The sequence below is a fragment of the Argiope bruennichi genome, chromosome 10 (genome assembly GCF_947563725.1).
Source record: "Argiope bruennichi chromosome 10, qqArgBrue1.1, whole genome shotgun sequence".
NCBI classification, from domain to species: domain Eukaryota; kingdom Metazoa; phylum Arthropoda; class Arachnida; order Araneae; family Araneidae; genus Argiope; species Argiope bruennichi.
In genome coordinates, this window is record NC_079160.1 from 82,203,787 (window position 1) to 82,221,911 (window position 18,125).

The window sequence follows — 18,125 nt, forward strand, 5'->3', positions numbered from 1 at the left end:
AATTTTTATCTTAATTTAGCCCATATTAACTTCATTCTAAAATGTTTTCTTATGTCCTGATCCAATACCATCTTTTTTAATGCAACAGAAGCTGTAAAATTGCTGACATCAACAAGTTCCCACACTCCGAGTGAAGAGATAAAAATTTGTTGATCTAACCCATTCTTTTAAAAAATCTCTATAATTCCCTTACCCAAATTGACATGTGTAAAGAAATCCCTATCAAAATCTCATAGTATATAATCATGGGAATAAATATTTCGTTTGTTCTTGTGTTGATGTGCCTCATCACTTGTGCTTGTGCATATATTATGCCTCACGGGATGGAATAAAACCGAAGTTTAAAATTAAAAAGTATTGTCTCTCTCTTCGGCCATGAAACTACTAAAAATTATGTATGTTTATATATATTCACTTTTTTTAAATTGAGACGAAAAAGTAAAATCAATCATCTTTAAATAAATTACTTGATTTAGAATTAGAAAGAATTGCTGAAAAAGTAATTTACTATGAATGGGAAATTTCTTTTGGCATTTGCTTCTTCTATAAATATTTAAGGCCATGAAAACTTAGTTGGCATATATCTTTGATTCATTACTATATCCTGATTGATATATAGTAATGAATTATATCCTGATTGATATATAGTAATGAATTATATCCTGATTGGTATATAGTAATGAATTGAACAACTTTGTGAAGTTAGCATCAGTATCTTTCCCATTTTCTACTCCTTTATCTAATAAATATGCTTTTTTTTCTTTTTTTTTTTTGAGAATGTTTCTTTACCTGTTTTAGTTATGAACGAATCAATGCTGTTGCCCCTAATTTCACTGAATACTCTAATTGTACTATTACTGCTGTAATTCCTCAATATTATTTAATGCATCAGTTTTAAATCTTAAAGATGTAGCTGCCAAAACGAAATTCCATAAATCATGGACTTTCTTCAAGGTCTTGTAGAAATATAATAAATATTCAGAATGATTTAAGTTTTAGCATTTTCCGATACTTTAACATTAAAACTAGTTTAAATTAAGTTATGATGCTTCCATACTATTAAAGTAATTCTTTATATTTGCCCTGAACTACTTTCTTCTAGAAGTTTTCAACTTTTGTCATTCGTCAAGCTTGTCTTTGATTCTAAGATATCTTATCCTAAATTGCTTGAGCTAAAAAGACAACTAAATTGGTAATGAATGCTTTAGAACAGTGTAGAGAGACACTATATATAACAATGTATTTAGATATTATTTAAAGTAATGAAATTGATGTATTTATTAAAATCTAAGAATTGAACACAAGTTGATAGAATATAAATTCTTAACTGATTTAACGAATTTTAAGAAATAAAAAATTAGTTGACAAAGGATGCATATTTGCCTTTTCAAAAAGTTGTAGTATGATTATATTAAAATTAAACAAAATACGAATGATTGGAGCACATTTTTATTTAATAATCAAGAATCTTATATTTTTCAATGGATTTAATCTAACATATTTATACTAGTTTCTTTAAGAATGAAAAGTAAAATTAAAGATTTAATTGTTTTTAAAAAAATATAACATTACATGAATATTTGAGAATTTTCCCCTTGCGAATTGTATTAAAAAAAATATGTCATCTTTAAATTGCCGCTCAAATCTTGTCATACTAATTTTTTTCAAATCTCAACAAGATTATATAGATAGTTTAGAGAATTCCTTTTTATTTCTATCGTTTAAGAGTAAAGGATACCTAGAAAATGTTTTCATCCATTCTATTGTAATCTTTTGAAATTAACTGTAGCTTTTTATACATAAAAAATCCTAATTCAAAATACAAATTCTTCATTACGAAAAAATGTGTTCAAGTGGTTTTACAGTAATTCTTGAAATCAGAATTATTTTTGTTATCAACAATTTCTGGATTTTGGTGATAATTTATGTATAAGAGAATAATTATTCACACACAATAAAAATCATTTGAAATTGAAATGATTCAAAATTAAAAGATTGTGACTTTTAGCCTTTTGCCATTTCATACAAATCAGAGCTTAGTTAGGGATCTGATTTAAAAATATGCAGTCATTTGATTGTAAGCATTGTAATATTTAAAGATATTTTTTCTTTCATTTAATTTTTAAAAGAAATTAATATAGTTCTCTTCTTATAATATAACAAATAAAAAAATAGGAGTGTTTATTTGGCTATAAATTACATTAGATAAAAATTACTCACATCATTCCCCAGTATTTCTTAGTATTAAAATTTTATACATTAAATTCTATTTTTGATAAGTTCTGCACCATTTTGCTTTGATCCCCATCATTTTCAGGATTTAAGAAAAAAGAAAATCTATACAGCATTATTATAAGTATCCAGAAGTAATTCACTAAAAATCATTGGACAAAAAGACTTGGTTTCTCATTGATTTAATTAAAAATCAAACAACCTGAAATAAACAGAATTTATTTCATAACAGAACTAAAATTCTCTTGTCTCATTTCCTTGTTAAAAAGAAAAATTTTTATTCATAATAATAATTCATTTTAAAATATTACAATATATTATATAGGATGGTGAGGATTACATTTCAATATGTTGAATAAGAAATTTTTATAAATCAAAGAAAAATTTATTACAATAAGTACTATAATTAATAAAATGTGTTATTTGCCAATTTAAAAATATTTGCCTAAAATTATAAGGATAATATAATTAAATGATTATGAATAAACCTATAATATTATATAGCTGAAATAAGTAATTTATCACATTTTTGTTCAAGATTTTATATACTTCTAAAGATTTTATTAGTTAAAAAATTCAATAATACTTCTTTCCAATTATTAATACAGAATGGCATGTAAAGAAGATTTTTTCCATTTCAATTTTAAATGACTATCTTAAAGCTTTTATGAATTGCTAGCTTTCAATCCATCATTTGTTGACATTTACGTATTCGAGACAGTTTTTCACGATATTAACAGGATGTATACTCATTTTACTTTTATAATAGCAGCATACTTATAGATTCCTAACATAGGTGAAAGCTAATATCTTAATACATTATTATTAAGATAGAGCTTTCATTTATGAATTATACAAAAAATATTACAACTTTAAATCATTTAACTTTTTATTCCCTTAATATTTTCCCAATTCTTACTAGAAAGTTTCAATTTATCATACCTTTCTACTACCATACGATTTTCTTTACATATAACATAGCTTTCCTTAAACAGATACGACTCATTTCAAAATATTTTTTACATTTTCATTTCTTTATTAGGCAATTCAGTTTATTTCAATTGATACTTTGGCAATTTGGCATTGTTGACGCAGCTGGGTGCACACTAAAATTCACTTTTACCGATACTTTATAAAATTTTAATACACCCATATACTTTATATATTAGAATGCTTTTTAATATAAAAGTTTAAATTATCCAATCTTCAATAGATACTAATTTAAGCCCTTCTAATCAAAAGATTTCTAAAGTATTTCTGTATAATGCTTTTATATTTTAAATTAATAAATTTTACTTACTATTAATAGACAAAAACAATTAAAACATTTCTTTTATACCACTATTTTTTAAAAATTAAAGTTTATTCAAATATATACTTTTACTATTATCTAATTAATATTCTTAAGCTTGACCTATATATAAAATTGTAACGGTTTTTTATAAATTCAGATAAAAATTAAACTTATATTTTTTTTTTAAATTAATGCTAAAGCAATTATTAATACCTCAGAAAAGATTAAAAAAGCTTCTTTCTATATTATCAAATCATTGAAACATTAGTCATTTACTAATTTACTTAGAATAATAAGAAAATAAAAAAAAAAAAAGACCAATTAAATACAGACTATCTTTATTACAAATTTACATCATGAAATACAAAAATGATGAATAACAAATACAATATAAAGCCGAGATTTACAAAATGAATGAACATATCAATGGAAGAACTTCAACTTGAAGAATTTAACACAGTTCAGAACTAGAATTACTACATATTTAAAAAAAGAATTCAGTTCTAACTATTAATCACTGATCATCAGTTACAGTTCAAAAGAAAAAGTTCAATGGAAATGAAAGTTCGAGTGTACAACAAGACTTTACTTGGATTCATCCACATTGACAGTAACTTTCCTTTCTTGTTTAGGAGGTTCCTCTATCGCTTTCTTGGGAGCAAGGATTGATAGAACTCCATCAGGGCTCAAGGTAGATGTCACAGTATCGCCTTCGCAATTCTGAGGAAGCATATAACGCCGGGTAAATTCCCGAGTGGAGAAGCTACCGTCTTCTTCATTTCTTTCTTCGTGTTTGCCATGGATGACAACGTAATTATCGACGATTTTCACTTCAATCTCTTCTGGTTTGAACTGCTTCACATTCAGAGAAACCTGGAACTGTTTCTCGTCGTTTTTCACTTCAGACTGTCCAGAGGTAGCGATGCTGTTCTGTGTTCGTGGGTGGATCAGGAAACCTCGGTATAAAGTAGGAGACAACAAATCTTCATCTAACAGAGACGTTCCAAAACATTGGTCCATAATTCGCTCTGGATAGTCCCAGGTGCTCCACCAGTCACGTCCCAAAAGAGTTGGCACAATTGCTCGCAAAGCCATGGTTTAATTATTAGAATTCGAAGCAAATTATCTCCAGAAAGACAAGGAATGTAAATAATACGCAATAGCAGCAAGAGTCACAAAATATTCAATCTCACAACTTCAACTCTGAATAAGAAACTAACACCCAGCAGGCATCGTCCCCTATTTATATCCAGCTTACAAACGCCAGAGATTTCGCGAAAGACGACGAACGATCTAGAAACTACTACAAGTAAACAAATCGATTGCCGGTTGCTAGGTAACACCTGTCGACTAGATCAAACCGAAGGCCTGTGAATTAATATAGCTCGTCACTCGTTCAAGGATTGCATCCGTAGAAGCACCCTAATCCGAATGCCTAATGAAACTGGAATCAAAAGTTACTTTAATTATCAGTTTAAAAAATCACGCTTATATTTTAATTCAAATTCATTTCAAATTTTATTTAATAAACATCTTATATTTAATATATATGCCCAAATTGCTAACAATTTAAAATTTCTTATTTGTACAGTATTTTAAAGGTGGGTTCAGACGAGGCTTATTATTGCCGGCAATAGAAGGTCACGCCTACTTCAGGAAAATCACGTGACTGCAACGGGACAATGGCAAATGGTTGTCCCGTCGGGACAACTATTAGCCATTGTCCCGACACGTTGTCTCAACTGTTCACACGGGGACAATAGAGGGACAACAGTAGATAGACAATGTTTGCGCGCAATAAAAAGCCTCGTGTGAACCCACCTTAATGCTACACTTCATAAATTATTTTGCAATATTTAACAGAAAGCAGCATTATATTTATAAAAAATTAAATTAATATTTTTCTTTCATTAACTTTAAAAAAAAAATCTTTAAATCCTTCTCCCACCATTTCCGTCACTAATTTCATAAGGATTAGGGATTTCAAAACGAAAGATAATCTGATAAAGCAAAAGATTAAAAAATCTCTTCCCTATGCCTTGTATTCTTCGCTCTTTAAAGATGCACAGGTCTGTAACGTCTATCTATATTATATTTTTGTCCAAATCACCTGTCCACATATTCTGTTTTGTGATTTTTAAAGTTTAAAATTGAATTATTTCGCTGATCGCGCTTTCTCAATTATGAAGATCAGGAAAAATCGGCTCCGAAAGATCTTGGATGGAAATTTGATGACACCATCCCAATTGTGAAGTTATTTGTAGAGTTCTTCTTATTTCATAATGTCAGAGCTCTCACATACACGGCTTTTTATTTTCTTGAAATGACGTCCAAAATATCAATAGTGTACCTAGCAGAAAAACGTTTAGATAGGCACAGGGAAGCAAAACGTTTTTCAATTAAATATGAGACTGCAAAACAAACCCCTTAGGAGGCTCTTTGTCATTAAATTAAGAAAAGGAAGAACACATATTAGATAACTTGAACAGCACAAAATTAGTGGAATACAAATTCACAATAGCATAACAAAGAAATGTTCAAATAACAATGTTACATGTCTAATACAGTATTACAGAAAGCAGACAGAAAGAAGAAACATTGGAAAGATTAAATTAAACATAACTTAAGTGTTGAAAAGATTTGCAGTCCAAAAAGATACACATTTCACATATTTTTTTGTGAAATTTTATTTATTTAATTCACTTGTCATTCTTTAAATTTCGGACCCATGCTCTATTGCAAAAGTTTCTTTTACTTCTGTGTATTTGAATTACCCTTAATTTGTGTCTAAGAACTTGAATCTGTTTCATGGCAACCATCGCAATAAATAATCTTCTAACGTTTGTTTGATTCAAATGTCGTTTATCCAGCTCATAATTTGCCTTATTTTTGATAGAATAGCTGACAAAGTGGCAAATTAATAGATATCACATTTTCATAATTATGATAAAAATTAATTTAATTACTGACATTATATAAATATTTCATTAATTTTATATTACATACAAAAATCAGAATGGTAAATACAGTAAAAACTTGGAAATAACATAGATATATTTTGATATCTAGATATCTTTGATAAATAATGATTATCCACAAGATAAATCTCAAAGGAATCGATTGCAAAACAAATTTCATTTACCTTCAAAAATTATTTTCTAATCTTTAGAAAATCGGACAGTGTACGAAGTATACCGTATCATATCATTAAAAATTTTGAACCATCTGCTTATGAATTCCTAACCTAACACCTGCTTTCTGCTTTTACTTTCCGATTATTAATATTGATAATTTTTTATTAATTGCAGCTGTTCTCCTTAATTACCAATATAAATACAACTTCGTTGAGTTAAAACAAATAATTTATCATTATTAAAATCCAAAAATGTAAAACTTTTAATGATTTTAAGATGAAAATAGCTATTTAAGTTATTTTTATCGATAAAATTATATTTGTAATTATTTTAGCACTTAAAAATTAAATTATAATTCAAGAACCGTGTGAAATGACATAATTATTATTTTCTTTTAAAAAATAAGTTATAACTTATGTATTCAGAGAAAATACGCCTATTTTTTCCATACAAAAATGAATATCATATTAATTAAAATCATATTTAAATTATTAATTTAATTTAGGTAATATTAAAAAAATACGCCTTTATTTATATAATTATTTCCTTCTAAAAGTTAAGTTATAATCCAAGAATTAGGAAAATAAATGTTTATTTTTGCATAAATAATGAAAAACATATTAATTAAAATTATTTCTACATTGCTAAATTAATTTGAAATAATCTAGAAAGAAAACCAATAAAAAAAAATTAATAAGCACAAGCCTGACGGAATTTGGTTCCCGTGAAGGCTATTGCATCGCTTTACCAACTATGCAGTTCGGGCGCTCGGCAACGGCGACACATTATTAGTACGTTTGAGGGCCATTTTCTCGAAGTTTACTGGCTACTGCGCTTTAATATTTTTACGAATAAACATTCCAAAAAGTATACTCCATTGTACTATCTCATTTCGAAATCAACTTTCCAATTCGTTCCCTTCCCTTGTAAGTCAAATTATTGTATGTACAAGTGGCAGTGAAAATTCTTCTTCTGAGTTAATGATTGGCAAAAGCAAAAAACATGCGCTGCAAAAGTTTTGAGCATAAGTATGAGTTTCATTTCATCATTACATTAAAAATGTTGTTAAAATTTATGAAATTAAAATTTTAAAATTTATTAAAAATAAAGAAAAAGATTGTACAAAAATAAAATTAATTTCATTAAAAAGTTTTTTTTTTAAATAATGCAAAAACTATTTTTGTGTGATAATAATTTTGAGAGATATAAGCATTAATTTCCAGTAGCAAGTCTTTGCGATTACCCATTTGGCGACATTTATTATTTTTCAGAAAGAAATTACACAGGTAATTAAATTCAATAAATTGTGTTTAATTATTGAAATTTCTTAACAAATATTTTTTTTTAAAATGTAATTTTTACAATTTTAATTATTAAATTATTGTTTCAGGAAACTTAATAAACGTTTCGCTAACACATCATCATTACACAAACAATCATTTATTTCTTGAAAAAAAATCGCGGGAACTTTTTATTCATTTTTCTTTATTAAAAAATTGTATTCTGTGCATTTCAGATGCTATAAGTATTCAGAAAATACAGTAGACTCCCGATTATCCGCGGTGCGGATTATCCGCGCCTGTCGCACAAAGTTTTTTTTTTTTTTTTGACTGATTTTTTCAAAAAGGTGCAGTTTTACAGTTATGCTTTTGCAATTAAATAATACATTACAGTATTAAAACAGTACATATGTATTAATTTTTCTGTGTATCCTTGACGCCTCTCGTAAATACAAAGCACTTTTCTATTTTCATTAACAAAATGCAATTTAGGTTAGTTTTGAGTGATATACTAAAATATTAAGCGTTAGTTAAACATCCTGCTGTTTATTTTACGTTTTATTGTACATAAAACGATTTTTTCAAAGTTGGAATGACTTTTCTTTTTTGCTATACCCGTTTTTAGCTTTTTTCGGAATATCCGCGATTTTTGTTATCCGCGGCGGCCGCGCCACCCAATTCCGCGGATAATCGGGAGTGTACTGTATGTTCATAAAAAGTATCTTTAGGCATGTCAGATTAAATATTTTTTTAAAATTAAATATAGAACATAACATAAACATTAAAACTTCTGCATCATCTTTTTAACTATACTATGTATATTATATAAAATTATATTTTGTTCTGACTTTTATGATTTTTTTTTAAATCTTATGTAAAAGGGGGAAAAATCCTCCTGCAAAATCTTTATGTTCAGGAACTTCGAAACCAAACCATTGAAACAACTGCATAAAGTCATTTCCTTTTCTATACTGATTTGGAAACATTTATGAACTGGACGTTTTAATAATAATGTGATTTAACGATATAATTTCGTATTACAACATCTATAAAACCGGATGGAAGCAGGGGCGGCGGTAGAAGTTTTCCGAAAGGGGGACAAGACAAATCTGACAGGGGGACAAGCACAATTTCTCTAATTTGGGCTTCAAAATAACTCATAAATAATTTCACATTTAATTAAAGGAAATTAAGTATTACTTAGCTTTTTTTTATTCGGATACTAACCCTTTCTTTTATTATTAAGAATTTACAAAGTAAAGGCCTTATCACACGGCCAAATTCCGTCTACACTTTCGTGGACAAACGCGCACGGAAAAATGTGTGTAGTGACGTCACGTGGGGATTTGCTGTATGGTAAACCTAAAACACAGGTGTACTTTATGGCTAATTTATCTCTCTTTATTCGCTTTTTCTGTTTGGTGAATATCTGTAGTTTACTCATTTCGTTAGTGGGATTCCTGTTCATACATTCCGTACATTATATCCTGGGATATATTGCTGTTCCATCAATTTTGTTAATTTTTCGGTAATAATGACAGGTTTACGTACAAAAAAAAATCTAATAATTGCATAATGTGTCTGTATTGGTATTTTATAGAAAAAATTGTGAAAATCAAATTTAACCCTTAACCGAGGACGTGCGGTCTGTGAGACCGCTGGCGATGGATTTTCGGTCACTCCTATTCTATTTTCAGCTCAACTGAATGCATTGATCATGTAGCTTCCTGTTTTATGACCTTCAATACACGTGCACTTTTTCAACCGAATTCAGCGGATGCCTTTTAAAATAATTCAGTTTTTTCTTTAAGCGCGGTCTCCAAGACCGCACCTCCTGTTAGTGTCCCAGTGACAAACAAGGCTTAGCAGATGGCGCTAAAACTTGGACCCCGAAGTATCATCTAGTTTACTGATCCTATTATTAAGCTGTGTTCCAGACACTTTTAACTCTTTAACATCCAAGCACTTTTCAAGTGGCACTCCCTTTAACATCCAGACTTTTTCAGCGTGGCTCTGAAAGACATGGACTCTTCCTAGCTGAGGGGCAGTTTAACCCCTCACTCTGAAGTAATAAAACTGTCAACGCTCTACCTTGAATAATTGCCTTGCGGTTTTCGACAACGAGATTCATTTTCCATCAGCTTAAGAGTTTTATTCTAATGTATTTATATTTTTTAGTGTGAAGTGTTTTTCTCATCTTTGTGGGGTATTTTTTTTTACAAAAAATTTGAAATTTATTCTATAATTTAGAAAATAGTTTTTTTTTTTTTTTTTGTAAGTTTTATGTTAGGCTTACAAACCATTTAAATAAAAACTTGCTTTACTAGCAATTTCAAAAACATTTTTATGTTTCATTTGATTCTCAATAGGCTTTTACATTTTTTTGTTGCTAAAATTAAATAATATGCCATATATTACCATGTAAAATTTTTTTTGCATAGTAATGTAAAACATACATTATATATATATCAATGCAATTAGTTCATTTTTTAACATAGTATAGATGTGAATGCTTTTCAGTGATAAACAAGATAATGTATTAAATCTTCATTTAATACCAAAATAAAAACAATCGTTGGATAAAAAAATGTTATTGCTCTTTTTGAAAGATGTTTCGAAAATAATATGTTCTTTCAACACTCAGCTAAGATTTTTTTTTATTGTCTTTAGCATTTTTTTTTTCACTATAAACGATTATCTTTATTGAATTTTTAAATATGAAATATTATTTTGCATTTACGATAGTGATACTAAGAGAAAAGTTTTAGAAACATTTTTAAAGAAGTTTTCACATTTTTTCCCCAAAACCTTACGCATTCTGGCTTTTACATTAAATAATCGAAAAAGAATGTAGGGTAAATATAAATTCCAAAGATATCTTTATTTTGCCACTCATTTTTACTAATCTTTTAAAATATAACTATTAAAATTTTTTTCTAACCAAGGGAATGTATTACGTCAAATCTTATATATCTCATCTATCGAATTGTTTCGATAGATGAGTTAACATATTTTTGAAACTTCATTTAATAATGAAATACAAACATTTATGAAATAAAATTCGGGGCAAAAATTACTTAGCGAAATATATTTCGAAAATACATTCCTTCAGTTTTCAGCCTGAACATTTTACTAAAACATTACATTCTTCATAAACTAAATATGAAGATTTAACACATTTAAAATTACATTAATCATAAATATTACTTTTTTAGTATGAACTGTCATGTTGAATTTTTCAAGCTGAATTTCTGATTTTAAAATGTTATGTGAAGTTTTCTATAGTATTGTTAAGACAAGATAAATTTTTGAACGAAAGCTTCATGTTAAATTTCCACAAATTTACACACGAGGGAATCATTTGCAAATTTTTGATAATATGTACATTATATAACATTTTTTGACTCCTCATCTCTCTCTCTCTCGTTCATCTGACCGACGTTAGTTTCATCTCCTGCTTCTTTGCTTAGAATAAACGAGAGATCAGCTAAAGTATCATTTTTTGGCCAACCATCATCTGATAGATCACTGTCACTTTCATCAGAATCAAGTAAAATTGCTTTAATTTCTTCTTCAGTGTGTTCACGATTTCTTTTACTCATAATGAAGAAATAATAAGCGTTTCAATAGAAAAAATACTCTGATAATCCGAACATCCGATTCACAGTACATGAAATAAAGAGTAGCAATTCACAACTGAAGAGAAATTTTCAGAATGGCATTCTAAAAAGGAACTCAATATTTATATAACTTATCTCGCTCTTTAAAGAGGGCGATAAAGAATACTCCCAATCTTTTTTTTTTTTTTTAAATTCTATTTTAAAAGCGGCAGTTTGTACACGGCCTCAGAATTTCCGACAGTCCTTTGATGAAAGAATAAGATGCTTGGAGTGTAAAACGACTTCCTTCCATAGTAACAACTGTCGCTACCCATTTTGTGAGAAAACTGCGATGTGAATAGGCCGCAGTGTCAATGCAATGGTTTGTCTTTATATCATTACAATAGTCTTACTACTGAAAAGGGCTTCTGATGCTTTTCCTAAAAATAAACAACGTGTCGGTATCCTTATATATCATTCATCGTTACCAGAGAACTTCAGTGGAAAATTTCTTTTATAAATGGCCATAAAATCTTTCCAATTTTGAGCTAACAACACGTGAATATGGAAACTAAAACTTTTTCAAAATACAAAATGTACGCCAACAACCTATTTACTGAATCCCTCCTCAACGCCTACCGCCCTAAGGCACAGGGGAAACTACTGTGAAAAAGCCGCGATTGTCGAAGATAACGAGGACCTCCTGGAGGTTCAGTAGAGGAGCCTCTTTTAATACCCATCTCCCCTAAAACAGCTAACAGCCGCCCCAAACCGACCCACGTGGATATTATAGGGTAAATTCTCAAACCGCCCCGCTGGAATCGAGAGGGTTAAATGAATCAGAAAGTGATTTTAGTGATAAGAATATTTGTGCAGAAGAGTGTTTCGATGAAAGTTCGCATTCAACTGATTCTGATATGTATGTTCATACATAATTAATTTTTCTAGTGATAATGTATTTTGAAAAATTTATAAAATATATTAATATACCTAGAGATATATATACAGAATTTATAGGTTGATTTTTATACTAGTTTTTAACCTGTATGTTTACGCAGATTGGATACCATACACCACTCTACACCAAGAATTTGTTCGGGAGCATTTCGAACTTCACCAGTGGAGAGTCTTTATGTTGTCTGTCACCATCTTCCTTTAAATTTACTGCGCCAAAAAATGTCTGTACAATATTACTTCCGTGCTTTATCAATAACGAAACACCCTTTACACTCTTTTATGCTTCCTGTTCGCCTTCGACGATTATATATGGCTCGACCCTCTCACATTCTTCCCTTTTGTGAGAGAGTTAAATCACTCCTCGAGGATTCGGAACTACATGATGTGAGTATTCATACATTTGATTTATTTGCATTTCCTCCTTGGGATTTACCTCGGTTTTCCTTTTTAAATCCTTTTTATGGATTTGAGAAACCGACAACGGCCCCTGTGATTTTTCAAAACCTTTTTATGTCTTATCGCTGTCAGTATTCGACCCATATGTCTATTTTCACAGATGGTTCCAAGTCGGACGGACATGTTGGGTGTGGTATCATTTTTGATACAGAAAGAATAAGTTATCGTTTGCATACCTCTTTTCCAGTATTATCTGCTGAATTAATGGCAATTTTCCATGCGCTACAAACAATTTCTCTCTCTAATGAGCGCAAATTTTGTATTTATACCGACAGCATGAGTTCTTTGAAAACACTCTCCAATTTTCATAATCAAATTCATCCTATCGTTCTGGAAATTCTGCACCTCTGAAGAACTCTGGAAAACAGGGACTACGAAATTTTATTCTGCTGGGTTCCGAGTCATGTTGGGATAACAGGAAATGTTCAGGCGAACAACGCTGCGAAAACAGCATCTTTGTTGATGCAGCGTGAGGTACCCATTTATGATGCGAAGAAATCGTTTAAGCGTCGTATTAATGCAATATGGCAGGAATCGTGGAATCAACAAAACAGTAACAAATTATATTTTATTATACCTATAATTACATTATGGGCTGCTCTTCCAATGCGTGAGTTCGAAGTCAAATTGACTAGACTCCGCATTGGTCACACTCGTTTAACCCACAAACATCTTTTATTAGACGATCGAGCTCCTTTTTGCTCCAGATGCCTAACGATTTTAACGGTTCTTCACCTTTTAATTGAATACCCTGTTTTTAATCATCATCGTTTACGATTTTTTAATGATTCAACAGTGGACATGCAAATGCTTGTGGGGGAACATCCCCACAAAAATCTTTTTAAATTTTTAAAAGAAATTAGTTTATATCATCTTATTTAATGCTTTGTTACCATTTTTTATTCTCGTTGCTAATTTTAAGAGATACTGCCTAGTAATTTTTAATCGGTTTCTGATTTTACATAAAGACACGCTTTTTCTATTATAACCATATGTCTGGCGCAGTATAGTCATCTATGGCTCTTGCGCCCTTAAATCCCACAATCCAATCCTTAACCTGTATGTTTAAAATGCCCTAGAAAACCGTGCTATGAAAGTCACACAAGCCGATAAAAAAAGGGCCAATTTTACCCATTGTCAATTTTTTTATTTTTCATATAATTGTTGAATTTTACATTATATTGTCTTCCATATACCTTCATATACTATAAAAATAAATATGATTTAAAAAGTAAAATGTTTTTTCAAGAATATTATTTATTGTAACATGTAATTTGAGAGGAAAACGTATCTTCCAACGCATTTACCTTTTTCAATGATAATATATTTTGAAAAATTTCTAAAACATATCTATATATCAAGAAAAATATCTGCAAAATATATTGGCAGTTTTTCGTACTAATACATTCAATAGAAAATTTAATTTGAGTGTAAATGAAATGTGGTCTCTTAGACCGCACCTCCTCAGTTAAGTCCTAAAATTTCACCTCTCCAGTTAAGGGTTAACACAGAAATATGCTAAAAAAGCGATTTTGTGAGTTGGATGTGCAATTGATTTTTAAAATAAAAACATCACTATTATTTATTAATTAAAACATTAAACAATAAATGAATCATTGATATTCTGCAATTCCCTTAAATTTACTATATAATGTGCTGAACAATATTTCAGTGGTAAGAATATGAATTCATCCGTATTAACTTTCCCAACAGCATAGGAATTAAATAATTTTTTAACTGTATGAAAGATGTTAATGACATATTTTAGAAATTCAAAAATTCTATCTTTATTTAAAAAAAAATAAATTAAGATTTAATCAGATTAAATACTGTTCACAAAAAGAAGACAGTTGACATAAACATTAATAATTTTTTTTTTAAATTCTGAAAATAAATTTTCTTGGTTTTGATGACTATCTACGGGTGTCAATATCTCTTCATCTGATGATTATTGTACGAATTTCTTAGTGTAACATTTTTCTTTAATAATGAATATTCAGTGGATTCCAAATAGCCGGCTTTTCATGAATAAAGTCGATCAAAATCCATTTTTTACCGTCTTTTAAGGAGTGATTCGGAAATGTGTTTACAAATTAATTTCATATTGGCGTCCATCGCGCCATTCTTGGCAACTACGTCACTACCAAAGCCATGAACGATTGGTTGAATTTCGTTTGCAAACAATTTTTCCGTCACTATCGCCAACACTTTCAAGCCGGTTGGAAACAGTCCACGATGACGGAAATCCTGCTTAAACGGTTGCCTGCGGGTATAAACAGAAAACTGTCCACGAAAGTGTAGACGGTATTTGCCCGTGTGATAAGGCCTTTAGGATGGGTTTAATTCGTAAAAATACGGGTGAAAGGTAAGACGAAAGGAGATGTTTATATTTAACAATGGAGATTCGTAGTTTTATGAGAAGTAAACGTTACAAATAATTAGTAATACAGAAGGAAAAAGGTACTAATGCACAGTAAAATATTTCAGAGCAATTTTTTTTTAACCCATTAAGCGCCAAAACTCAGAATCATTATTTGTTTTCGATGCAAACAATACAAGTTATTATTTTGATCACTTATAATAGTAATTTAATGTAAAAACAAGGAAATTGCACTTACTTTAAAAATATAGGGTGTTGCGTTGGCGCAACGTCAGCGGAAAAGAAGTATCGATGTGTTGATCGTTATCACCGAGTATTATACCGCATTTTCTTCCCGTCTTAAAAACTAGAAATTTTTGTGAGCTTATTAAAGGTGTAAAATAGTCAAAACACTTCTTTGAAAATTTTAATTTATTAAAAGCTAACAAATAAATGTAGTTGACAAGCTTATTATGTAAGAATAAGGTGATATAAATTTCAAGTATGATATGCTTCACTACAATTGTGGTGTAAAGCAACTTCACAAACATTGCAGCAATAAATAGTTTGGTTGTGGCATTACTTGCAACGTAGTTTTCTACTGTCTGTAGACTTAACAATAAAATTTCCTTCTGATATTGGTTTTATAAGGCTGAATTTGCTCGGACGTCCTGTAGCTGATCTTTTCTTTTTTATCTCACTATCGAAGGGCGTCTGTAACAGATGAATCACAACCTCTCGTCTAAAATCCAACAATGACTTTTTACTTCCTTCTTCAGAAAATCTTGATATTCTCCAAGCATTTGTTAGTGCAACATCGATGAAATTTGAAAATATCGGTCACCACCATTTTTTGCCACGGACCTTAATTCTGTAATTGGAAACAAAATTGTCACACAAATCTACATCACCCATTTTCTGATTGAATCGCTCAATGCAGTGAGGTTGGGCTACAAATATTTCCTTCTTTTGATTTTTAGAGTATCGAGAAACATTTTTTAGTGGTTCAATTTTTCCAAACGTTGACCCTATTGTCACAACAGAGTTGTCGTTCCACCGAACAACAAGTATCTTTGTTTTCTTCAAATTGAAAATCATAATAACCCCTTTCCTTTTTTTTTTTAATGCTCTTTACGTCTTCTAGCGGACATTTATCGAGGCGATTTTCTCTAATAGTTCCCGTGGCATTAAAATTAGAAATTAGCTTGGAGAGTAGAGCAAACGAGGTAAAGAAATTGTCAAAGTAGATGGTATGATTTATGGGAGTTTCAATCAAATTGAGCAAATTTAAAACTACGCTCCCACCAAGGCCAAATTCTCCGTATTATGATGAGTTGGATCCAACCGATTTACCTATATAAATGTCAAATTTGAACACATAGTAACCTGAAGAAGCTAAAGTCCAGGATTTATAACCAAACCTTACAGGTTTTCCTTTTAATAACATTTTTGCAGAATGGTTACCTCTGTACGGAATCATCTGTTTATCTATACACAAATCATGGGAAAAAACACCAATTTATTGAAATTTTGTATTTAATAAATACGGTCTTACTTTATACAATTTATCGTTGATATCAATTGCAGTATTATCTGCCAAGTGCAAATTCTGTTTTATATTTCTGTATTGTAGCCGCGACATTGCTTCTCGAACTACAGGAGCAGAAATGTCTTTATCAAACGACCAATACATTTCTTCTTGAGGCAAAGAATAGTATCCACTAAGAAGTATCCCTATGAATCTTCTTATATAGGCTTCGGTCACTGTAACATCTGGGCGATTTTTCCGATGAGTATATAAATTGGTCTGTTCCACAAGAAGTGACAAAACATCCAAATCAAAGATTGAAAATATCTGCACTAGTTTTATCTTCTATGATGTGTTTATGATCAATTGAAGCTTTTTCTTCATTTTTTTGGTTGAGGACTATCAATTGGTTCCTTTCTTGTCCATCGTAATTATTCCTTTTTTTAGCAAAACTTTTGAGAGGATCTATTCTAACTTCTTCTTAACATGAACTTCAACTTCCCCTGCAGTATCTCTAAGTAAAACTTCATTATCGTTATTTAAAATATTTTCATTACCTTCTTCATCACTAGCATCTGCTGTTTCTGGAGGTACGACAATAATAACGGTCTCATCTGCATCTTCGTCATAGGAATTTTGTTCGAAATTTTTTTCCAAAGCTTCTTCTAACGTAAGATATCTTGTTCTACGCATTTTAAACCCCAGAGGATAAAAAAGTTGCTACCAATTAGACGCACAGTACTGAAATGAAATCTTTCAAGAGTAACAGTCTACCTGACGTTGCGCGAACGCAACACCTGTTTTTACTTTTCCCCCCTCCCCCACACAGGAACGCCTGCTTTGTGGAATGTACTGACAAAGTAATCTTGGCTAATGTATTTAACAAAGCGCGAAGGTACTTTGTCATTATTGAGCGCAAGATCCCCACTCCCGTATTTCACAACCCAACCCCAATTTGTTTTTAATTTTTATAAAAAAAAAAAGCTTGAAAATTTGGAAAAAAAAAAAAATACTTAAAGTAAAACATCGATTATTAGGTGTAAAATAATTTAAGTCAATTTTTTCACTGATTTGTTATTCTTTAAAATAAAAATGTAATTTATTTAATCGTTTTTTAATATTTATTTATATTGACCGTTGCGACAACACAACACCAGCGTTTAATGGGTTAATGTAAGGGACATAAACATTAAATTATGAAGAATAAATGAAAAATTTGGTAAATTACATTTTCACAAAATAATGTTTTTCATATCAAAATGTTTTTTTATAAGTTATCGCATTTT

The 18,125-nt window shown here is 30.0% G+C and overlaps 1 protein-coding gene across 1 annotated transcript; it reads right to left on the minus strand.

The window, feature by feature from the left end:
* Nucleotides 1-3,847: 3,847 nt before the first annotated feature.
* LOC129988624 (protein lethal(2)essential for life-like) lies at nt 3,848-4,869 on the minus strand. The gene has a single exon (XM_056096890.1). The coding sequence runs from the start codon at nt 4,619-4,621 to the stop codon at nt 4,112-4,114; it is 510 nt and encodes a 169-aa protein (XP_055952865.1). The 5' UTR covers nt 4,622-4,869; the 3' UTR covers nt 3,848-4,111.
* Nucleotides 4,870-18,125: the final 13,256 nt, after the last annotated feature.

Excerpts from the sequence above, each read along its gene's own strand:
- LOC129988624 (XM_056096890.1), bottom strand. The coding sequence starts at position 4,621 with ATGGCTTTGCGAGCAATTGTGCCAACTCTTTTGGGACGTGACTGGTGG.